At 37.0% G+C, this 26,314-nt stretch overlaps 1 protein-coding gene across 5 annotated transcripts in view; it reads left to right on the forward strand.

The window, feature by feature from the left end:
- Nucleotides 1-26,314, forward strand: part of LOC115412866 (interleukin-1 receptor type 1) — a 55,440-nt gene that overhangs the window by 19,030 nt on the left and 10,096 nt on the right. For 2 of the 5 annotated variants that reach the window (XM_030125524.1, XM_030125523.1), the window contains exons 2-7: nt 9,936-10,013; nt 15,074-15,335; nt 18,254-18,446; nt 23,010-23,178; nt 23,276-23,338; nt 25,154-25,289. In XM_030125524.1, coding sequence (XP_029981384.1) covers nt 9,938-10,013; nt 15,074-15,335; nt 18,254-18,446; nt 23,010-23,178; nt 23,276-23,338; nt 25,154-25,289 — 899 coding nt within the window. In that variant the 5' untranslated portion in view covers nt 9,936-9,937. Of the gene's footprint in view, nt 1-7,354; nt 7,697-9,540; nt 10,014-15,073; nt 15,336-18,253; nt 18,447-23,009; nt 23,179-23,275; nt 23,339-25,153; nt 25,290-26,314 lie in introns of those variants that run through there. The other 3 variants (XM_030125522.1, XM_030125526.1, XM_030125525.1) reach the window with 2 other exon arrangements.

The raw sequence follows: 26,314 nt of genomic DNA on the forward strand, positions 1-26,314 counted from the left end.
AGCAGTGAGGTGTCTTTGTGTAAAGACCAGTGCTTGCAGGAATCACTGTGTGTTATCTAAGCATGGTTGGAATAACTCTGCCATCTACTACTGGCATGAACACACCAGAGACTTTTATGGCTTTCTTTCAGTTTTACAACAGTAGATCGTAATTGTTTTATGACAGTCTCATTACACCTGGTGTATTTTCCACAAATATCAGACAACACTTTTCCTTTTTTATAAATGTACGGAAGAGTCTTAAACGTGCTTTATTGATAATTTAGGATATGCTTTGTAAAGAAATAGTGAGAGTAACCAATAGTGAAATGAGGTCAAAGTCACAATAACAAATGATTCATGACTGATTCCTTCAAGGCAAAAATAACAGGAAGGACACCAACACTGCAAGAGCACTCAGTTTCCGGTAAGAGCCAACATGTGGAAGGAGTAAAAGAGCAAAGGAAAAACCATTTGGAGCATGTCCATTCTGTTCAGGCGCCACTGCTGCCGGGAACTGTGGGAGAATAAGGTTTATGAAGGCAACTCACGCTCCACAGATTTTAGATGAAGCTGCCGTCTTTAACACAGGCTTCTAGGGGCTTAACTCAAGGACATATTTGACGTGGGGTTAAGTTTTGAAGCATCGGTGTCAGGCAGTGTTGCAGTAACTCTTGCACAGCTGATACGAGGCAGAGGCTTTTGGGAAATCATGTGCCTCACTAACTGAACAAATTTGTGCAATGCTCGATTTCAGTACAACAAACTGACAGAGGAACTGGTGTCCGTGTATTTGTGTTTGTACTCAGCTAAGTGGACTACAAATCAGTTCAGTCGTGCGAACTTTGTCCATCTGCTGGGCGGTGATTGCAACACGGAGTGACGGAATCAGTGTAATCACAGGTCCAAGGTTGAAACAATATCAACATGTAAAGCACACAACACAAGGCTAGTATTTGTATTAATCTGTGTTGTGTATTCAACTTAAATGCCTTAACAGGATATAGACACTTAGCAGATTTTCACAATTTAAACTAGAAATGGAAAAAACAACCAGTGAAGTGTGAAGAAACAATAGTAGTGGTTTAGTTGGAAGTGTTGTGATATGAGTCATCAACGTGCAAATTCCTGTGATGATTCACTGACACGACTGTGAGGCAGCGGTGTGTACTTAAGGCGGATGTTGTTCCAAACACCTCCAACCAACAAAATGTGCAACAATACATGTCACAACAAACACTCACACGTGGTTCAGACTTTAACCCATGAAGACCCAAACTGTCACCAGTGACCAAAACCATCTGCTGATGTAACTGTTCAAAACCTGTTGATCCACTAATCCTATCAATACATGTAAATAATTAGTGTAAAATACAGTTGGTCATTTTTTCATGGTCATCAGATATGACCCATTTAGATGCTCAGACACTCCGTAGTTACCATGGAAACACGTCATCTTCTACTACAGGGGTGTCAAACTCATTTTAGTTCAGGGGCCACATTAAGCCCAATTTGATCTCCAGAGGGCCGGATCAGTAAAATAATAACATAACAACCTAAAAATAACAACTTCATATTTTTCAGTGCAAAAAAACCCCATTAAATTATGAAAATTTTTACATTTTACAACCTATCCAAAACAAAAAAAGATGTGAATAATCAAAAAAAAAAACAAAAAACAACTGAAATTTCTGAAGAAAAATAAGCACAATTTTATCAATATGATGTCTTAACTTATGACTTATACATGTGCATTACAGATCAGATCTACAAAGACACAAAACAGGCAGAATATTGTTAAAATTGCACTTATTTTTCTTTAGATATTTCAGATTGTTCATATTTGTTCCGTTTATTGACATTTTATGGTTAAAGGATATCGGGGGGGGTGCTTCGGGAATATGGGGTCCGGGGCCCTTTGCTATGGGCAGTCTGGTCCTTGTATGACCGAAGCAGGAGCCTGGTTCGCATTGCCGGCAGTAAGTCAGACCTGTTCCAGGTGTATGTTGGACTCTGGCAGGGCTGCCCTTTGTCACCGGTTCTGTTCATTATTTTTATGGACAGAATTTCTAGGCGCAGCCAGGGGCCGGAGGGGGTCCGGTTTGGGGACCACAGGATTTCATCTCTGCTTTTTGCAGATGACATTGTCCTGTTGGCCTCATCGAACCTGGACCTTCAGCGTGCCCTGGGGCGGTTTGCAGCCGAGTGTGAAGCGAGCGGGATGAGGATCAGCACCTCCAAATCCGAGGCCATGGTTCTCGACCGGAAAAAGGTGGTCTGCCCTCTCCGGGTCGGTGGGGAGTCTTTGCCCCAAGTGGAGGAGTTTAAGTATCTCGGGGTCTTGTTCACGAGTGAGGGAAGGATGGAGCGTGAGATTGACAGACGGATCGGTGCAGCGTCTGCAGTGATGCAGTCGCTGTACCGGTCTGTTGTGGTGAAGAAGGAGCTGAGCCGAGAGGCGAAGCTCTCGATTTACCGGTCAATCTACGTTCCTACCCTCACCTATGGTCATGAGCTTTGGGTCATGACCGAAAGGACAAGATCCCGGATACAAGCGGTTGAAATGAGTTTCCTCCGCAGGGTGGCTGGGCGCACCCTTAGGGATAGGGTGAGGAGCTCGGTCACCAGGGAGGGGCTCGGAGTAGAGCCGCTGCTCCTCCGCGTCGAGAGGGGCCAGCTGAGGTGGCTCGGGCATCTGTTTCGGATGCCTCCTGGACGCCTCCCTGGGGAGGTGTTCCGGGCATGTCCCACCAGGAGGAGACCGCGGGGAAGACCAAGGACACATTGGAGAGACTATGTCTCTCGACTGGCCTGGGAACGCCTCGGGGTCCCCCCGGAAGAGCTGGAAGAGGTGTCTGGGGAGAGGGAAGTCTGGGCATCCCTGGTTAGACTGTTACCCCCGCGACCCGGCCCCGGATAAGCGGTGGATAATGGATGGATGGATGGATATCAGAATTTAATGTTCTTTGCAATAAATCAAAGAGAAAAAATTGGTGTTGCCATTACTTATAGGTATAATGTCATATTTTTTTTCACATTAAAGAAGAAAATTTGGAGTAATTATTTATAGGTTATTATGCTCTTATTTTCGAGTTTGATGCCCTTGACTGTTAATATCTTCAGGGTAATTTTTGCACTTTGCAAATTCATCCCCCAGGCTGCATGTTTGACTCCTGTGTTCTAAAACATTGATTCACCAGTAAAACCTATGGAGTTGGATCAACCACAGTGGATGTAGACACTTGGTTTATGTTCAGTTAATGATATCTTCTGGAAAAAGTCCCTTTTTCTTCAGTTTTCTCTGTTTCTAATATAATAACCCTCAACTTTCATCTGAGCTTTTATGAACATCTACATGATCAGTGAAATAAATATAGAAAAATACCTGATTTTCACTGAAAAATGCTAAAATATGGTAGATAATATAATAACAAATGGTGATAAATCACTTTAAAAATGTTTAGAGAGAAAAATTCATTTGGAAACTGCCACAAAAGTAGCCCTGGGCCTTTATGGGTTAACCTCATCCACTGATTCTCAGCTTATACTTGGAATGACAAGACATTTAACATCTTAGTTAAGACTTGCATTTGGTATCAAATTGGTTTCATGATAGTTTAATAATTAATCAGCTGCTAATACAATTGTATGTCTTTATCTTTGTGTTTTCCAGTTTATCAGCAGGAACTTCTTTTTGATTCCCATGCTTAGTCATGCAGGGCTGCTATTCATTTTCACTGTTGATTAATGGCTGTTGTTTCACTGAAGAGTTGTTAATCTATAAATGGTGAAATATTACTTCCTGAAGCCCAAAATAATATCTTGTTCGGTCCACATTCCAAAGATAATCAGTTTCCTGCCACAGATGTATACAGACACAAGAAAATATTCCATAATAAAAGCTGGAATCAGACATTTTTCCCCTTATCCCATGAAGACCCAAATATCCACCAGTGACCAAAAGCATCTACTGATGTAAAAGGTTTAATACCTGTTTATCCACTAATCCTGTTTATACATGTAAATAATTGGTGTAAAATACAGTTTGTCATCTTTGCATGGTCATCAGATATGACCCATTTGGACATCCAGAGGCTCCATAGTTACCATGGAAACACCGTCATCTTCTACAACAATGATTCACCAGTAACACCAATGGAGTTGGATCAATGACAGTGGATGGACACACTTGGTTTATGTTCAGTTAATGATATATTTTACAGAAAAACTAAGTTTTTCTTCAGTTTTCTCTCTTTTTGTTATAATAACCCTCAAATATAATCTCAGTATGATGATTAAAGTACATGATCAGTAAATTAGATATTGAAAATACCTGTTTCTCACTGAAAAAATGCAAAATATAGAGGATAATATGATAAATGGCAATGGTTTTTATGGGTTAAATAAAATTAAAACTGAACCATCTACAATCCAATCACAATTTATTAGCTGAGAACATACAGTAACTGTTGCAGCTCTATATCCATGTATGCATAATAATGTCCATATATGTAAATACAAAATTAAAGAGTCGCAATCTCAACATTAAAATCCTACAGAGGAAACCCCTGTTCCTCTGTCAGTTTCTTAGCAGGCTGGATGTTGTATCAGTTTAGTCCACAAGTGTCAAACTCATTGTAGTTCAGGGGCCACATTCCGCTAAATCTGATCTGCAGTGGGCCAAACCAGTAAAATAATAACATAATAATATATAAATACTGTCAACTCCAAACTTTTCTCTATGTTTTAGAGTGAAAAAAGTACATTTACATTATGAGGTTTACATTTACAAACTGTCCTTTCAAACAATGTGAATAATATGAACAAACTGAAAAAAATAAGTGTAATTTTAACAATATTCTGCCTCAGTTTATCATTTCCACATGTACATTATAACTTACAGATCACAGTGGATCTACAAATACACAAAACATTTAGTAACAGACAGAAAATTGCCAAAATTGTACTTACTTCTCTTATGACATTTCAGGTTGTTCATATTTGTTCAGGTTATTCACATTTTTTGCAAAATTATCCTTTGTTTTAGTGTAAATACATGAAAATATTTACATTTACAAAGAGAAAAAATTGGAGTTGTCATTATTTATATATTACTATGATCGTATTTTACTGAATCCTGCCCACTTTAGATTGAATTAATCTGAATGTAGAACCTGAAATGAAAGGATTGTTAATATCTTAGTGTAATTTTTGCATTTCACAAATTCATCCCAAGGGCCGGACTGGACCCATTTGGCCCCTGGGCCGCATGTTTGACACCTGTGATTTAGTCCATATTATTGACAGGATAAAGTTAAGGTACTGATACTTCAATAAAGTGGAAATGTTTCATGTTTTCCATTACTGCGGTAAACAGATAAAAACATTCATTCATATACCATTGTGTGAATCACAGCTCCATCCATTGCTCAGCCTAACAGATTAACACCCTTAACCACTCGACAGTGAGGATCGTGTTCATTAGACATATCTGTGCTTCATGTGACTCAGTCAGTTCATTCTCAGCTCAGTCTCCTGGGCTTCCCTCCTACATTTCTGTTAGTACCATGGCCTCCTGAACCAGCGGACTTCTTCCCACGCTCTTGTCTGTTCACCTCTGTCTTACAGTAAAAATGCTGCCAAAAAGTTCCCAAGAATTATGCTTCACAACAACCACATGGAGGACGTTAAACCTCTATGTGTACTTTTCAAAATGTTTTGCTCTGAAGACAGACTTTTATTAAAAACAGCATAGCATGAAACTTGTAGAACATATTTTAATACAGTTGAGATTATTGAACATTGATTGCCTATATTGATCACCCACTTTGATGTTGTTTAGATTGTGTTTGACATGTTAGATACAGAAACTCAAAGATGCTCCCTTTAGACTTATAGCTCTTCTGTTTAAGCCAAAACCTAGGCTTAGGGCTCCGACTTTATTTCTTATATTCCATTAGTGCTGAAACTTACACCTATAGTACAAATGTCTTCTGTTCTGTGACAAAACTGTTGTTTTTTTTTTTTAAATCCATAAAGACCAAAAGCATTTACTGATCTAACCTGAACGCCACTAATCCTATCAATACATGTAAATAATTGGTGTAAAATACAGTTTATCATCTTTTCATGGTCATCAGATATGACCCATTTGGACGGTCAGAGGCTCTGTAGTTACCGTGGAAACCCTGTCATCTTCTACAACATTGATTCACCAGTCAAACCCATTGAGTTTGATAAATAACAGTGGATGGAGACACTGGGTTTAAATTCAGTTAATGATATATTTTTTTGTGTTTTGATATAATAACCTATGTCTTTACTCTGAGCTTTTATGAACATCTACATGATTGGTCAATTAAACATAGGTAAATAGATGATTTTCACTGGAAAAAAATGCAAAATCCAGAGGATGATATTATAATAAATGGTGATAAATCACTTCGGAAAGGATAAATAAAGAGAAAACTTCATTTGGGAACTGCCATAAAAGTCACACTGGATCCTTAAGATAATCTCACAGTTTTACTATTAAAACTGCAATCTCTCTTCTAATCCGCATTCAGTATGTAAAACCACCTTTTATTTGTGAAAGTCCAACCATAAACATTTGTCACTGAGAGGAAGATAACCTGGAAGTCGTTAGAGGGATGGCTGGTGGTGAGAATCAAACCACAGCACCTGCATCTCACATGCACTGCAACGTCTTCAAACCACAAATTCTAAGCAGTAAAGTTTCCATTGGTGTGTCTTCCAAAGTAGGGCTTCCTGTAGTCAAAAACTGAGGTGTAGTTTAGGTATCAAAACACACACACACACACACACACACACACACTGCAGTTCGTCAAGTTTTTTTTTTTTTTTTTGCTACTGTTTTTTTTTTGTCTTTTGTCTTTTTATCTTGGTACTTTGGTCCCACGACCCACAAAGTTTGACTGAAACTTTCATTCATAGTTGGTTACTCACTCTCAGTCAGTTTATCTTGTATGTAGTTGTTTGGAGTGTAACTTCTTTGCTAAACTTGCTGATCTCCTAAACAACCATTTTGGTTTGGGTTGAAAAGTTTGCATATTTACTGTGTAAGAGTAATGTCATATCCATGACAACTAGTTGTATTCCAAGGCTGTATTTGGTGATGACTGATGGCTCAAAACATTGGCAGTTGCTGTTTCTTTTCATTATCAAGTACATGCAGAAAAGGAGTTGAATTCCAAAGGAGATTCATGTTGTAGTGGTTTTCACATTAGGTCATGACGCATCTGTTTTAAAAACAACTGCCTGGAAAGAAATACTGAAGTGATGATGATATCTACCACTTTATCATTTTAGATGAAAGTTAATATCAAAAAGGGAATCAAGAACTGCAGAAGAAGTGGAACATGTTTGTGGACCTTAAAAGGGATTAACTCTTTAACCCCTGAGACTGTCATGCAGGAGAAAGACCCACAAGAGGACAAGTCAAATGATAGCACAGCAACAGAGGAGGTTGCTGAAAACAGACAAAGAAAGAAGTGTGGTGTAGCACACAAAAGTTCAAATAGGGCAGCAACTGTTGGGTGTTACCACGAACTACCTGGCAGACTGGGATCAGGCGGAGTTTCACAGAAGAGACGTTCAGAAGAGGCACAGAGAAAGAACCGACAGGGAGCGCTGAGGAGAGTGAACATAAATCGTGAGCGGTGATTAAGGACAAGTGTGTAAAGCTGATGAGAGACAGGTGAGTGGAGTGGAGAGTGAAAGGAGGGATGAATGAATGGGCGTGACAGAGACATTATTTCAGGTAAACGTGCTGCTGTGAATTTGTATCCTCATATGTTCTGGACCACTGATGATGACAAGATGAAATGGTTGTTTAGTTCAAATGTATATAAATTAGCATTATTTGTTTGTAAAGCCTGGAAAAAGCAGCAGATGTTTGTTTAAATTGGTCAGTACTTTGTTTTGTTCATATCTATTGTGCCTATTGTCTGGTATTTGATTTTTGGTTTGTATTTTTGGTGTCTGATAAGCCCATGTAAGGGCTGGGCACGTTCTTTATGCAAGACACAATAATAAAACATTCATTCATTCATTCATTCATGCATCTGTTTCAGTGTCATAAAGGCTGTTGTGAATATGTGCTTGTGTTCCTTTTCTTCAGTGGTTTTGCAAGAGGGAGGACGAGAAGAACTGAAGTTTGACAGGTTTTTGCTAAATAAGACACTCAGAATGTACGTCAATAACAGATTTAGGATGTTGAACATGAACTGTGAACTGGAACACACTGAACAACAAATATTTGAATTTTGACAAAAGGCAAAAGACATGACAAACTCTGGAGCTGAAACTGAAGCACTGTGGAACTGTTTATCTTTCAAATGTTTATTGTGGTCGGTTTAAGATGCTGCAGCTCTTTCATAATAATAATAAGTAATATAATAATAATAAATAATGAATAAATAATAATAAGTTACCTCCGCCAAGGAGGTTATGTTTTTGTCAGTGTTGGTTTTTCTGTCTGTCCGTGTGCAAGATAACTCAAAAAGTTATGAATGGATTTGGATGAAAATTTCAGGAAATGTTGATGCTGGCATATGGAACAAATGATTATTTTTTGGTGGTGATGGGGGGGGGGCCCTGATCTGCCTTGGTGGAGGTCTGCGCTCTACGAGTGCTTTTCCAGAAAAGAGAGCGCAGACCTCTGCCAAGGCAGGTCAGTGGCCCCCCACCCCCCATCGCCACCAAAATTTAATAATTTGTTCCTTGTGCCAGTATCAACATTTCCTGAAATTTTCATCCAAATCCGTCCATAACTGTTCGAGTTATCTTGCACATGGACGGATAGAAAGACACTGGGGGGGGCAGTGATCTGCCTTGGCGGAGGTCTGCGCTCTCCGAGTGCTTCTAGTTTGAGTTCTTGTTTGTTCAGTATTAATTATCAGCCTTGTAAATCCAAGCTGGTCTGACTGTACATATCCTGACCAAGGAAAATAAAATTCTGACTTTGTGCATTAATCTACACCTGGCTTTTCTGCCTCTGTCCATAATAATATACATTATATCGACTAAATGTTGTCTAAAATTTACGTTTATTTGCAACATAGTATAGCAAACTATTACATGATCAAAAACAAATTAATTTTAGGAAAGTCTTGAATGTCTGGGGTTGCCAGAAATTTGTGATGTTAAAACAGGGTCATGAACCAAAATAGTTTGGGAACCACTGGGTTAAGGGTTAAAACAACAGGGGTGTGACTTTTAGTTTGGCCATTGGACCACAAAACAAATACTAGACAACACTAACATGATGAACTCAGGTTGTAGTTTCAGATCCACACCCAAACTCTGCTGCTTCTGTTTCAGTTTTAACCACACACTTCCATCACAGTCAACCCATGATTGATAAAACTGATTGAATAGATAATTCCAGTTAGTGTGGTAAAAAAAAACAATGACCAGTCAGTGTTATCTGAAGCTGAACCTCAGGATTACAAGTCCACACTAGTTGTTCTCTGCGGTCACAGCTTTGACATGAGCTTTCACTGTGTTTCCAGTCAGTGAGGACAGTAAATTTCCCGACTGCAGCACCATGCACTAAAATAACCGTACGTGTTGAACACTTCAGGAATGCTGGACTGTGATCCTGTTCCAAAGTGTGACACAGCATTGAGTCAGCTGTTTCAACACAAATCCCTGCACTAACAGAGTAACTGTCGTCTGTAATCTGTGGGAGAAACAGTACAGGCATCAGTGTAAGGGGAGGGGGATGACGTCTGTAGTTTGGCTCAAAGGTAAAGAACATTTTTTTGGCAGGTTATTGGTATTTTTATGCCTTGTTTTGATCCCTGCTGATCCATGTCACTGTTAAAGTAAGCAACCAGCTCACATTCATGATTTCAGACCGCTGGTACAGCTGGATGTTACAGCATTGTTGCCTCTGTGTTCATTTTTCTGTGCTTTTTTTGTGTGTTTTTCAGACATGGGCTTCATTTCAACACTTGGAACCATCCTGTTTTTTCTCGGACTATGCAGGATCTGTAAAGGATCTGAACAGGGTGAGTGGAGTGCTGTCAATAAACAGGAACTACATAAATACTGACAGTGTGTTTATAAAAAAAAAAAAAAACCTACTGTGAAAATGCTTTTTTCCCAGGCTACACATGTTCTGGCCAATGTAAACTTGAACATCTGTGCTGTCTGTGGAACAGTACTCTGCTTCCCTCTAGTGGCTGGTGTTATGAGGTGCATTTTGCCAGTTGATGCTTAGATGTGAGGTCATGGTCTTTACACAACACCAGGGCTCGTATTCCTAAAGATTCTGAGAATCCTCTCAGAGAGCTCCTAACTTAACCTAAACATTCCTAGCAAGGAGTCTTAGCTGAGGAGTGATTCCAGAACACTCTCAGAAAACTCTGAGCAAGGAATGGACAGAAACTCCTATCTTAGTGAGGAGGTGTGGTTGACCCTGTTGCTAGGTATGAGTCATCATTTCAAAAGCTGTGATTGGTTGATCCCAAAAGCTAGAAAAAACTGTACTTTTGGTGATAATGGGCAAGGGATGGACCCTCAAATCGATAAACTTCACCCTCCGGTATCCGGGTGTGCCTTTTAGGCACACTTTGCACTTCATGTTAAAAAACTTCATATTATTTTTCACAATTTAAATAAGATTAGAATTCAAAAGTTGTTCATTTTTTCATGATCTTTTAAATTCTGGCCACCAACTAAAATTTGCACGTTGTAAACAGAAGAAAATTACAAGACTAGCATCTGTCTCCCAAGTGTGCCTAAAATGCACTATTTCTTCCATTATAACCACTGTTTTTGATCCAAAAGCCATCAAGGCATAAATCCTGCTTTTACTGATATCTAGGCTTCATTTGAGAGGTGAGGGTCTAAATTAATTTATTAATGTTGTTAATGTTGGTGTTAATCATTGACATATGCCAGGCTGCAAAAATCAAATAATATGTAATCCAATTTTTATGTAGTATTTTGAAAAAAAAAAAAAAAAAGAGACATATTTTGTGTTTTTTGCATCAAAAAATGTAGGGGCATCATAATGAAAAAAGATCGTTTAAAGGGTTAAAAAAATCTAAAGTGATTATTTGATATGTATGATTAGGGCTGACCTTGATTTACAAAAATGAAATCAAATTAGAGCAGAAAAATAAATCAATATATAATATTTAATAGTTTGATTTATATGTGTGCAGATGTGTGCAGATATGTATGACAGATGCTAGTATTTTTGAACATTTGACCTAGCGCCAAAAATAATCATGCAAATTAACCAGTGTTCGAGTTAATCATTGATACATGTCAGGCTGCAAAAATCAAATAATATGTGAGCCGCTTTTTATGTACTATATTGAAAAAAAAAATTTTTTTGTGTTTTTTTGCATCTAAAAAAAATGGTTTGTTTACATTACAAACACGGCATTTAAAGGGTTAAAAAATGTGACAATTATTGAGTATTTGGTGTTTTTATTTACTGCTCAAGTTGATGAAATAGAAAAAAAGTGTAAAAGAATTAAAATCAAACTATATGAAAAATTTTTTGACATTATTCCACAAGTGTGCCAAAATGGCACACTTGGTGCTTAGTAAGGGCCTTGCTGGACAGGATACCAGAGGGTTAATCATAGAATCTAATCTTATGAAGACTGTGTAACTGTAAATAATATTTCACATAAAGGAAAATATCTGTTCAATGAATAGTAACCTATACTTTAAAATTATCCTACAAAATGTGTGAAAAAACTCAGGCCCACTTGCACAGTATTCACATAGTGATAGTTATATTTATTTGCTCATATTAATTGGCACACTGCAAAAAAAATCTGTAATTTAACAGAATTTTTACTGTTTATTTTACAGATTTTCCTGTATTTTTAAGATACAGGAAACTATATATGAAATTACAAAAATAGACTGTGATTTTGCATGTCAAATGTAAAACAACACAAAAGAAACTAACCGTGAACAACCATAACATTTCCATTTTTTAAAAGATTTTTTCTTCCACAGAAAAATAGTTATTTCACAAATATTTATTTTCTATTCATGAGATTAAACTGTTAATTTAAAGTTTAATACTGTAAAAAATAAAATAAAATGAGATAAAATTACTGATAATTAACCGTAAAAGAAGTATTTGTTCTGTAAGTTTAACAAGACTTTGTTAATTGACAAATATCTTGTGTAATTACAGGAGGTTTCACAACAAAAATGTTGAACAAATGTATTTTTGTGAATGTATAACATGTATAAGCACTGATAAACTGTCCAAATACAGTTTTTATCAGTGGATTGTACAACTTAGTCTCATTGAAAATTATTTATATATAAATTTATAGGTAATTTGATTGTTTTAATACATGAAAAATATTCATTAAACATTAAAAAGTAAAAAAAAAAAAAAATGCAAAATCTCATGTAAAGTTAGGGCAAAAAACTGTATTTTAATTATGGAAAATTACTGTATTTTTATGAGATGGTTATTTTCCGTTATTTAACAGTATTTTTTGGCACCCCTGCCGCTAGAATAATACAAATTTTTTTTATGTTTTTTTTTTCACAGTGCAATCTGTTGCATTTAATTAATTCACTGTCATCCAGTGTTTGCAGAATATCCCTCCAGCCTCTTCCGTCTGCCATTTTGTCCTCTGCTTAGGGAACTCCTAAACCCCTTAAAAGTCCTCTTCCCTGCTCTGAACAGATCTCACCTTAGGAGCTCTCTTAAGGGCTAGGATTCTTTAGGAATAGCTTTTATCTTTACTAGGATCTACTCTTCATTTTTAAGGGAAATTCTAAGAAAACATCATGATTCTAAGAATTATCTTAGAATTTGGCCACTAGGAGCAACGCTTTGCACTAAGAATCTTTAGGAATACGGGCCCTGGAAACTAACATCAGAATGACAGTTATTCAAAGCTGAATGGATGAATGTGATTGAAATGTGGAGATGTGCTGCTTCACTGTGTAAAATCAGTTGTTTGCTTTGTTCTGAACGTCCTTGTACAATGAGTCTATTTCAGTGAAGGATCAAATAAAAGCCTGTTTTAGTGTTTTTGTCTCAGTCTATATATTAAACATAGACATAATAGCAGCACTTAATTCTTGGACTTTAAAACCATGCAATTTTAATACATCCTCCTGAGACCCAGTCAGTAAAAGATTTGTCTTTTTTACATTAAATAATTGCATTGATTGGAAACATCACGATGCAACAGTTTGTTTTTTTCCAGTTAATTTTTTCAGTTTTCTTTTGCATGGAATGTTCTTTGCACTGGACAGCATTTTTTTAAGTAAAGCTGTGCAAATCTTGTCCCCTACAGAGGACAAAAATGCATTGCTGGGTCTGAGGAGGTTATTTATTATGACTGAACTGTAGTTTTCTGGTCTTACATTGTATTTGTGTTGATAGGAATTTTTTATTGTTTATAATACAGATACTATTTAATGGGAACATTTACACTGGTGTAATACACTATGTTCATTAATGTGCAATGTCCCTTCCACAAAACAAAAAAACAAGCTTCTTACCAGCATGAAGGCTTTAATCACTGATTTACCAAATTGCTTAGAAACTATCAATAAAATGTCTGGTTTGATATTAAATTTAATAATACACAAATTTGCATACATTTTTATTAATAATATTTTGTTAACAGATATTTTGACATTATGTTTAATTGCTTTATTTTTTGCATTGCAAAACTGCCAGAAAGTGTAAAATAAAACTACTTACAAAAGTTAAAACAACTTAAGTTTAACCTGACTGTTGTAAATAGGTTCATATTTTCTTATACCATGGAACTGCTTTGTGTGTCTACATATGACACTGAGCCGAGAAATAAAACTAAAGATATTTAACATAATGTGTAATGACATTGTATTTTTTGTTAAAATTTAAAACTGTTATTAGGATTGATGGAGAACTGATATTGAAGGTAAGGTATCATTAACAGCAGGTCACATCCACATGTTCTGGTTTTGTTCTGACTTGTATCTAACTGGGGGACATTTTTGTTCATTTTTCAAGGTGTTTGGAAAACAGATTGAGCTTAAACTTTGACCACAGTGTTAAGTATTTATCCACCTACAGTCCTGTGTCTGTTTTTTTCCCCTCTAAAGCCTATATATTGATGTTGTGTTGACCAATACTTTACTTTTACTGTCACCATGATGATTACATTTAAAAAGTAGAATCCAGTTACATCCTCATGAGCTTTACTTTATTTTAAAATGTATGAAAACAACAAAAACTATCAGACTATTATCAGTACTAACTACATTTTTACACAGTAACTTTATCTCAGTCTCTGCTCTTTGCATTGACGTCATTCGCCTTTTGCATTTTGTGATACTTCACTGGTAAATGTCATTATCTGTCAAAACTGGCCTGTGCCATTTTTATTTACCAAGAGAAATCCAATTTTATTTGTGTGTTCTAGGGTTTAATGCCACAAAATGGCTCTCCTTCTTTGATGGGTGAACTACATGTGTGTGTAAATTGCTGTTATATTAAGACATTTTAGCATGAATCACAGTTACTTTTCTGTCAAATGATCAACTAAAATGTAACTCTCATTACAGGTCTAAACATATATCTATGGAAGAGGATTAGGGCCACTGGGGGAAAAAATTAAATAAGGTCCAATATTTTTTTATTATCATTATTATTATTACTATTCTGAGAAAAACGTCAGAATTCTGACTTTTTGTTTTTCTCAGAATTCTGACTTTTTTTTTCACAGAGTTCTGACTTTTATCTCAGATTTCTGACTTTTTTTTTCAGAGTAATAATAAAAAAAATATATACTGGACCTTAATTTTTTTTCTCCAGTGGCCCTAATCCTCTTCTGTATATATCACACAGTTACAGCGCAACATATATAGAAAGTCATACAAACCTCATCCACAACAAAATAACTAAATACATTTCCATTTGGCTCATAATAAAATCAAGTAGCGCATGTTGTGTTTGTTTTTAAGGTAATCTAAGAAAAATAAGTATGCTCATCCAGCAAAACAATAAATATTTTGTTGGAGATTTCATGATGTGACATTAAACTCTTTTTTTTTTTTTGCTCCTGTGTGTGTTCTGCAGAGAACTGTACAAATGTTGATCGTCATTTTTGGAGGTTTGGAGACATTTTCTCTGTGCCTGGAGATGTGGCTATGCTAAACAGCTCCCTGGTTTCTCCAAAACTCTTCAACTTTACACACGTCCCTTACAACATCAGCTGGTACAACCTGAAGACAGGCCAAGAGCTGAATAATGAGACCGGTCGACTCCTAGTGCACAGGGAGAATGTGTGGTTTCTGAATGTAACGCTGGCAGATACTGGAGAATACGAGACCATCCTCAGGTATGGGAACATCAGCAGAAACAGAAGTGTCAGTAAAATGGAAAGACTATACATTTGCATTTGTCTTTGTCTGTACTACATTATACTGTCTTCTGCTCCTATATAATATATCAAATACTTGTAAAAAACAACATATTCATTTTATTTATTTCCTTTATAATTTATTTTGTGCCTAATTTAGTTTACTGAGCTCCTGAACGTGGTACATTGTGTGGATATTCCCACATCACTTCTGTAACAATTATAGTCACAACCCAAGGCCATGACAGAATAAAAACAAACTCCTGCTGCCATCCCAGAAGACTGACTCCTGTCCTATCCCATTTCCTTTTTTTTAAATTTAAGGACGAGGGTGAGATGCCCTTAGGCAAAGGAATGACATTCTAGCACCCTTGACAACTTAGATTTTGCAAAAAAAGAAAAAAAAGTGATATTCAGCTGCATCTTGTTATTCATTATTCATTCTAAAATTATTTATTAATAAGCAAAAACCCAATGCCATGATGAGTCCCACTCCCATCTCTCCCTGTTGCATTTTCCTTTCCCCTCTCGTCCCGATCATGTGATGAAAAGTGAAACTGACTCATTTCATAAGAATCATGAAGACAATATCAGGCTATAACGCTGACTCATATATGCAAACACATTACAGTTGTATCAGGACCTGTACATTTCCATAGGTGTTGGTGTGGAATTTTAACATCACAGTTTAGAAAATGGATTACAGAACCTAAAATCAGATTTCACCACACACAATTATCTGTATGTCTATATGTCATTTATGCAAAGCAGTGTCAGCCTTGAATACAACTAATACACCAAAAAATCCAATTATTCAGACTATAGCAATTGGCCCATATTATTATTAAAGATGGAGTACGAGATCTTAGAAAAACTGTTCGAGCAAGCTACATTTTGCAAATACTCAATTCAACAAACCAAACCCCTTTCTTCAGACATCCCCCCAAAGCCACGCCTCCCGGGTACTGGCATGCGCAATGCTTGTTCCCGAGGGTTCACGAGCGCTGCACAGCAACAATTCGCTGGCTCCAGCCCTGGCTCAATCACCTAAATGTACAGGGTGGGGAAGCAAAATTTACAATATGTTGGGGCAGGGATTGAAAGACTGTATGACCAAATAAGTCTATTGAAAGTCATGAGAATTTAAATCTTCAAATCATATTTTACTGCATTTCTAACGGTCTTGTTGTCTACCTCGAGTTCAATTGCCATTTTTCTCATGGATTTGGTTGGATCCTTTAGGATTTTGGATTTGAGAGCTTTAATAAAAGCTTTGGTACGTTTTTTGTTGCTTCCTCCACTTCCAGACTTTCTCGTAATAGTTTTGCTCATAGTCATTCTCTTCTTTCCATTATAAACAGTCTTTATGGACACTCCAACTATTTTTGAAATCTCCTTTGGTGTGACGAGTGCATTCAGCAAATCACACACTCTTTGACGTTTGCTTTCCTGATTACTCATATGGGCAAAAGTTTCTGAAAAGGTATGGATAATAGTGTTAAGTATGATTATGACATCAATATATGTTTGGTTTCAAAAAAATTGACATAGTGCCTGCTGAGAAAAAACAACTAAATGTTCATTGTAAATTTTGCTTCCCCACCCTGTATACGTCAATAAACCTGGAGCTAAGCATCAAAGTATCCTTAAAAAATCATATAGATTCTTGCTGTGGTTTTTAGATGTTATTTTCCCTCAATATTTCCAGTGTATACAGTTGCAGAAAAAAGTATTAGTATTCTGTCTTCACTAATGTTTATGAACTAGCTGTACAGATAGCTAACAGTTCTTCAAAGAAAACACCCAGGAAGCTTCTTGCTGTTTTGGATATTTACTTGACGACTGTAAAACTGTATACACAAAAACAAAATGCATGTCACAATCACGTATACCTACATTTTTCATGAGCAAAAACATGTGTAGAACATTAAAACACAACCCATCAGTGTTTTGCATATGCACTTCATACATAACATTTACTTACAATGAGCTACAGTTCCAAAATAAAAAAAAACAAACGGCAGTTCACAATAGCGATTAGCATGATGCTAAAATACATGGAAAATCCCATAGGTATGCTAACGCTATTAGCGTCTTCCGTTAATGCACAAAAACAAAGGTATTAAACAACACAAAGAGTCTCAACCGACTAAGTACCGTACTTTAACATCCCAACATTTTACAATACTCACAGACAGATGTGTTTGTAGGGCCAAAAAACAGGTAACTGGTCTGTAACTGTAACCTAACTGACAAGGCCTCTGTAGCGGCCCAGCAACTACAGTAGCTCTGAACAGACAAAATGTACAAACCCAAACTGAATTATCTGTATCCACCAGGGGGCAGCACAATTAGACCATCAAAAGTCATTAAAAACAGTGGTTATGCAATCCAGTACTAACTCCTGTGTGTATCATGTGACTAAAACAGACAGAAAGGACAACATGGAATGCCTAAAAGCACTGTTTTTGTCACTACAATGCCATAGATATTGATATAAGAACTCAAGTGATTTTGGTTATTATCAAGAAAACATGGAAAATGGACAGATATCAGCTCTGAAATTCATGTCTGATTAGCTATTTTTGTTGTTATCATTATATTTGTCCAAACAAATGTCCCTTTAGTTGTACCGGACATTAAAATGAACAAGAAATTGAAGAGAACAAGAGTGGTCTAATATTTTTTTCCATGACTGTGCATTCCAGCCAATACATTTGATCATTTTTTCCACATCACACCAAAACAGGGAATTGATAAACAGAACAAGAATCCAGATAGATCAAATAACAATGCCAGTGTTTTGTAAGAGTGGTACCAAAGGGATGCTTTTGATGCTGTTAAGACTATTAATAATAATGTTAAAGGATGTGTATGTGTGTATTTGGCTTCCACAGAACCCCTTCCCACTGCTACAGGCAGGTCACCAATCTGACTGTGGAAGAACCGGATGCTGGAGAGTGTGCACGGCCACGGAGAGCAAAACAGAACATGACAAGTGGAGTCACTAACAAACTGTCCTGTCCTCTGATGGACTACATCGAGAAGCTGAACAGTTACGACATCAGATCCTCCATCACGTGGCACAAAGTGAGTTAAAGGGGTCATATTTTGCTAAACCCACTTTTACATTATATTTACATTTACATTTATGCATTTGGCAGACGCTTTTTCCAAAGCGACTTACAGGGGAAAAACCAAAAAATGAAAGAAAAATACAAGAATAGATTAGAAACATAGAACAGCTGTACAATTAAAACCCTGTCATACAGAAGAATAAAAACCAAAATAATAGACTAAAATACAAGAATAAATTAAAAGAGACATAAAATCAGCTGTACACTTAAAAACAGTGAAATTAAAATACCAAGTAAAAACAACAGAATAGACATGATAATACATTTAAAATGTAATGTTTGAAAGTGCTAGGACAACAGGTGATCTCTGAAGAGCTGAGTTTTCAAGAGCTTATTGAAGACGGGCAGGGACGCCCCTGTTCTGGTAGTGCTTGGTAGATTGTTCCACCAATGTGGAACAAACTATGAAAAAAGCCTGGACTGTCTTGTGCAAGGTTTTGGGACTGCCAGAAAACATTCCATAGATGAGCGGAGTGGTTATGGGGCAACATAAGCTTTTATCAGTGCACCCATGTAGGTAGGAGCAGATCCATGGAGAACTTTGCAGGCTAGCATTTTTATTAGTCTTTGGTTCATTTATTTGTGTATTTGGACCCTAATAGTTCTGAGGAAGAAAATTTGTGATTTGAGAACACAGACGGCACCCTTTTGTTTCATGTTCCCTGCCGAGCTAACCTGTTTAGCATTAACCAGTGATGTTTTGATAATATGTTAAGATGCCTCCACCAGGTCTGAGAGACTTACCCTCCCTTTCCCTTGGTGTGAACCCCCTTCCTGGAGTGCGACCCCCTCCCCTTTCCCTTCTATGTAAATTCTCTTGGCTCCTTTCTGAAGTACAACCCCCTGTTTTTTTTTTGTTTCTCTGTTTGTCTATTGTTTTTCTATTGACTACTTTGAAGTAACTGTATAACTACCAGCTAAAAACATAGATTCGGGGTCAGACTACTGAAACAGAGTCTGTCTGCATCGGTACTCTCACCGTGCTCCGGAACACTAAATAAAGCTACACTCATCACAGCAAACTTTGAACCAGGTTTTGTGATTTTTCTTCAACAGTTCTAAAAGTTTGAATTTGAACCCTCCAGGTGCTGCAAAGCTATGTTTATATTAATTTTGGCAAAAATTGAGTGGATTTCTACAACCTGTTTTAATTCCTTCTTAGTTTGTTGCGTCTATAACTAGTTACGTCATGACATTTGCACATATAAGGTCAAGACTTCTGATGAACATTTCTCTGAGTACGACATAAATGTTTGTCAGCAGCAGCGGTTGTAGTCCATACTGAAAATATGTCCAAACTTTGAGTTGATTACCTAAAATGTCCAGTTGTTGGCTGAGCAGGACAGAGCAGCACAGACAGCATCCTGAAGGGGGCGGGGTGTAAAGTGGCTCATTTGCATTTAAAGGGACAGCGCTCCAAACGACCTTTTTCGTGTCATTACTCAGAAATAGGGTTGAAGATGGACCTGTGGAGTTGAATTCTTAATGAATTCAGACCCGAGAATAGCATGTACAGTTTATGTAGACCACAGAGAAATGTTTTAAAATGAATAATTCCATTTAAAAAGCAAAATATCACTCTTTTAAGTCTGACTGAGCACCAACATGCGCACTTTGCTCCAGATGCTGTGGTGGAGGTTCTATTAGTGTTTCTAGGTCAGATCTATGAAAACTTCCTGAAGACAGGTGTCACTTTAGCTTTGATGTAGTCTCAAATGAGATCAGTGTCTTGTGCTACTGAACAATGTAAATGTTTAATAGATGTTTCACAGCAGAACGTTACCATGTACTAAAGCTTTCCTATTTACACAGCTGAAATAAGAGTGTGTGTGATAGTGTTTTATCTATTTTACATCCAGAATCAAATCAGCAGTGACTGAATCTGAACCTTTATAATTTCCTCAACTCTGTTAAGCTTTTTCATACTGACCATTTAATGATGATGAAAATATACAGAAATAGTAAGAGAGAGTAAAGCCTGTGTTTCCCTCATGGTGCCTTATTTCCATTTAGTTTCATTTTAGTGCTTTGTACAAATAAAAATTGGACAGTTTGCAAATGGTTGTTAAAAATAAAACCTATGTAATAATAACAGCAACAACAACAATAACAACAACAACAACAACAACAACAACACTGTTTTAGGACATTTGGATCTGAATGTCAGTCATATATCTGAAGTCTTCCCTTGCTTTAATTTATTTCCCATTTTAAAACTGTCACCAGATTCAGAATTAACCCATAAAGACCCAGTGGTACTTTTTTGGCAGTTCCTATATAAATCTTTCTGTGTTTTTAACCTTTCATTTCATTTCCATTTATTCTACTACTGTGCTCTGTATTTTGCATTTTTAAGTGTAAATCAGGTATTTACATATATTTAATTAAAAGCTCAGATTAAAGTTGAGGGTTATTCTATCAAAAATAGAGAAAACTGAAGAAAAAGTGACTTTTTCAGTAACATCTATCAATAACTGAACATGGACCAAATGTCTCAATCCGCTGTCATTGATCCAACTCCATGGGTTTTACTGGTGAATCAGTACTCTAGAACATGACTGTGTTTCCACGTTCACTACGGAACCTCTGAACATCCAAATAGATCATATCTGATGACCATGAAAAGAGGACAAACTGTATTTTACACCAATTATTTACATGCGTTGATAGGATTAATGGATTGACAAGTATCAAACATTTACATCAGTCAATGCTTTTGGTCGCCAGTAAGTGTTTGGACCTTTATGGGTTAAGAAAAGTACAAAGGTGATGACTATAAATCACATATTCGGCATTTAAATATTTCATAATATCATAAATGAATGACAAATCTATCATTTAATTGTGTCTTTCTTTGTTTTGATAGAGGAGGAAACACGACTTAAGCCCTTTCCTAGAACCATGGGCATATGTTTCTGTTGGACATGGGGGAGAGACATATTAAATAGGAGTCTGGGTCTTTACCTTCAGGACATTTAAGCAAAACAAACATATTTATACATTTTCTGTTTATGGTGGTAATGTCTTCATTAATATAAAGGAAAACCCACTTAAAATGTGCATTGGACAACAATGATTAACTGTTGAACCTGTAGGTTTGTTAAGCTCATATGTGTTTCAGCCATGGGGAAGGATGTCAGCTCCAAAATGGAGCTGGTGGAAGTATTTTAAAGTTGCAATACCACTGTCAGTCACTAGGTGTCACTCCAAAAAGCACTTACACTGAAATTCTCCAAAGATGCTAAGTCATTTTTCCCCCCAGGAGTCATTTCTCATTTGCATCCATTAATAAGTGTTGTTGTGATCCACATTTAAATTATTGTGCTATTCATAAAATCTCAAATTAGATCAGTTCTTTCCAGTTTTACTGTCATTGTGATTAATAGGCTCCTTTAACATGACTTTATCCTTCCTCTTGTGTTAGCTTTCTGTTACAATTTCTTAGGTTTTGATTGTTTTTTTTTTTTCTTTCTTTCTAGAAAGATAGAAAGATAGAAAGAAACAATCTCTTATGTTAACGGGTCAGTTTTGACCTATGTCTTAAATCAGCTGTAAAATACACTAAAAACAATCCAATTTGTTTCTCATCTCTTGGTTACCTTGTTAGACTTCCTTATCCATTAAAGTATTAGGTTTAATATTTTTGGTGTGAGCCTCTGGGCCTTTTTTTTAAATTTTTGTCAGTGTACCTCTCTATGTGCAGTCTGTAAGTCACCAACTCTATACTGAATTGACCTCATGTTTGGACATGTCCATCTTTGCTTGTTTTGTTTTTGTGCAGGTAAACTGGATAACGAAGCAAAATGAGAATCCCAAAAGCTCACATGATTGGGAGAAGAGCTGGCAGTCAGTGTGCTGGCTGACAGTGCACTTATGATTTCAGTTTCAGCTCTATTATAATCTTACTTTTATAACTGGGTCATAACTGACTCTAACAATACAAAGGTCATAATTTCACTCGAAGCATGTCATAATTTAGTGAAAACAATTTATTTTTGCATTATTTTGTTGAAATAGAGATTCCTGACAAAGTCACAAAGCCTTGATGCAATACACAAATTTTATGTGGTTCATTTTTGTATTTAAACAACAACTAACACAAGAGGAAGGTTAAAATGACGCAGCGCTTGACGAAAGTTAACAATTTTACTGAGTCAGTTCGCCAACATTTAGCATCAACTCACCTCTGACCCCTCAGGCTTCTATACTTTTATCCCTTTTGTCCAAATATATTCACTGGGTCCAAACCAAACCCCCAACAAAATGATGGCTAAATCATAAACTATCGACTTAAGTAGGTGATGCCACAGTTCCTCTGTCCTGTACCTCAGCTATGGGTGGGCTACAAATGCACATTTAAAATACTGAGGGGGACAAATCCCCTGCATCCACTGTCAAATATACGCCTAGAATTATCAAGTGACCTCAGTCTAATATTTTAAATACAAGGCTGTAACAAAGTACGGGCATTTGGTTTTTGACCTCATCAACTAATATATTGATTTTCCTCTTCCAGGGATGTCAGCGCATAGAAGATGGAACAGGAATGTTTACCTACTTAGAAAACTATCTAAAGATTGATAGAGTGACATCGGAGAACAGTGGTACCTACACCTGCACTGTGACGTTCACCCTCGGAGGAGTCAGTGGATCTGTGTCCGAGACCATCGATACCATGGTCATAGGTTAGAACGGAGATGAATATGAAGCTCATGTTTGTAGAATCAGTTTTGACATTAACATTTAATCTTAGTTTAATGTGATTTAATTTTGTCTTTGAAGGGCGGTACTCTTTGGTTCCACAAGTGCGTGAACCAGCCAGTGAGATCATCAAAGCACCGATGGGTGAGTCATTTCAGCATCATCTGGTGATAATAGTGTTATGTATTTTACATGACAAATGCAGGTTTACTGGGATCAAATGCTATTATTTATTAGTTATTTTATTTAACCTTTATTTAACCAGGTAAGTTAGTTGAGAACTCATTCTTTTAAGGATTTATTTTTAAACCAGTTTAAAGACTTTTGTGGAGAAATATTTTTCATTCCTACAAAATTGGGAGCATTCATTTGTCCAAAATGTCGTTATAGTTCCTTTCACTGGAATTAAGGGGCCAAGCCCAACCCCTGAAAGCACCCCCATACCGTAATCCCCCCTTCTCCAAACTTTCCACTTGGCACAATGCAGTCAGGCAAGTACTGTTCTCCTGGAACGGCCAAACCCAGACTCATCCATTGCATTGCCAGACAGACAGATGTGATTGGTCAGTCCAGAGAACAGCGTCCACTGCTCCAGAGTCCAGTAGAAGTGTGTATTATACCACTAAATCCAATGCTTTGCAGTGCACTTGGTGATGTAAGGCCTTGATGCAGCTGCTCATCCCCTGAAAATCCATTCCACAAAGCTCTCTACACACTGTTCTTGTGCATCTCAAGGCCACGCAATATTTGACAGTCTGTAGCTAATGCCTCTGCAGAACAATGGTGACTTTTGTACACTGTGTGCCTCAGTATGCACTGACCCCTCTCTAAGATTATTCGTGACCCACCACTTTGTGGCTAAGTTGATGTTGTTCCAAATAGTTCCATCTATATTATAAAAGCCAAGAGGCCTCTGTATGCTTGCATGCGTGTATGTGTGTCCAGGGATTCACACAAAATCCAGAAAGAGCAGACTGCTGCAGTTTGGCATACTTATGTATTTTTGGTCAAGGAACAGACTAGCGAAAACAGCAAGTTGATAGGACCAATATTTTGGGAAATATTAGTAATTTTGGAATACAATAGCCTTACAATCCAGTGACTACTGGACAAATGCGGTACAGCATGCACCATTATACACAACAGCATAAAAACTACCACATCTAGAACCTGTGGATCCACTCAGGTCAACGTGCTAGTTTTGTTATAATATCACTAACAGTTAACCATAGAATATTAATAGTGTGGAAATTTCATGAATGGACTCATAGCACAGGTGACATCCTATGATGGTACCATGAATTCACTGCTCCTGAGAGTTGGCCCATTTTTTCACAAACTTTTGTTGAAGCAGTCTCCATGCCTAGATGCTTGATTTTACACCTATGGCCATGGAAGTGATCAGAACACCTTTATTCACTCATCCAATACTTTTAGTATTATAGTGTATGTCAAATTACCGACCCCCTGATTCATTTGAGTACAGCTAACACACTGACACGGGTCTTAGTGCAGAAAAACTGGAGATACACACAGAGAAACTGTACTAACATTTACCACAACAAAACCCAATGCATCCTGTGATGTGTGTTTCAATCAATCAATCTTTATTTATATAGCACTTTTCATACATTGAGAACGTAGCACAAAGTGCTTTACATGTGAGTTTAAAAATCAGTACCACCACCCACACACACACACACCTATGCACACATACACTTAAAAAGACTGACTGAGCACCAGAAAGTAAAAGTAAAAGTTTGAGTGTTTGTCTATGAAGTACAAGCAACTGAACATTCACCATAGAATATAGGGGTATTCACAGATAAACATAATATTAATCAACATTTCACTCTGAACCCCATGATTCTTTACAGCTGCTGTGCATTACTAATCTATATTAATCGTTTCAGGATTAGGGAAATAGAAATAATCTTACAAATTGTGTTTTTTGTTCAGGATCCAATTTCACAAAACAGTGTCTGGTGTTTGTGCCCAGCGTTGGAGAGCCAGAAGTTGATGTGTTTTGGGTGGTTAGAGGTCGCTTAATTTCATCACACCTTCCTTCAGACCGTGTCTACACAACAGAAAAACAGTAAGTACCATTACTTTTCCTTTCATTTGTCTGATCTGCTGCTTGGTTTGTGCAGCAGATGAAGGAAAATTGTGTTTGTACTCAAGAAACCAAATACAAATACAACAATTTATAGATTCAGAAGTTTTTGCAAACATTTAAAAAATCTGAAAGATGCAGTAGTGCAATGGATCATAAACCCTACATGTCAAGGCTGCAATACTGGCAGGTTTAATTCTGATTTCAAACCAAATGTCATAAAAATTGTCATCACTATTTGCCCAGAATTTGATCTGGGATTGAGGGGGTGGGGTGTGAAGTGGCTCATTTGCATTTAAAGGGCCAGCGCTCACAACGACCTCTCTGGTGTCATTACTCAGAAATAGGGTTGAAGATGGACCTGTGGAGTTGAATTAATGAATTCAGATCCAAGCATAGCATTTACAGTTTATGTAGACCACAGGGAAATGTGTTAATATGCATAATTCCATTTAAAAAAGCTAAATATCACTCCTTTAAAAATCAGCTGCATGTGTCAGATGACTGAAAATAGTCCCATTGATAATTTTGTGATTTACGGTACATGTAATATAGTGTTAACTGTGAAATGAAAAATGAGGGTTTTTAAATCTGTAAACAGTTATATGCAACATATGAACACCCTTGGTAAAATATGACAATTTAGTTATGTATCATTAATTATCTAATGAGAGAGAATGCAGTGCATAATCATTCACTAATAAATACACAGTTGTGGCCTGTGCAAAAGTTTAGGCACTCTACAAACTCAGTGCTGTGGCTCTGCAGATATAGCATGCAAACATGTACTGTGGCTAGCTGAGTGTCTTTCGGTTCTTGTATTCAGGGTTTTTTTTTCCCCCCCTCTTCTGTAATGCTGCTAGTACGAACCCAGAACCCAAATGCAGAACTAGGAGGCGGATGTAAAAGTTTACAGAGTTTATTAAATTCAGGTATCACAAAAATACAGGCTGTGATAATGAACAGGATCTTGAGGACAGCAGCCAAGGAAGTCCTCGAGGGATTCG

This window comes from Sphaeramia orbicularis, chromosome 21 (assembly GCF_902148855.1).
Source record: "Sphaeramia orbicularis chromosome 21, fSphaOr1.1, whole genome shotgun sequence".
NCBI lineage: Eukaryota > Metazoa > Chordata > Actinopteri > Kurtiformes > Apogonidae > Sphaeramia > Sphaeramia orbicularis.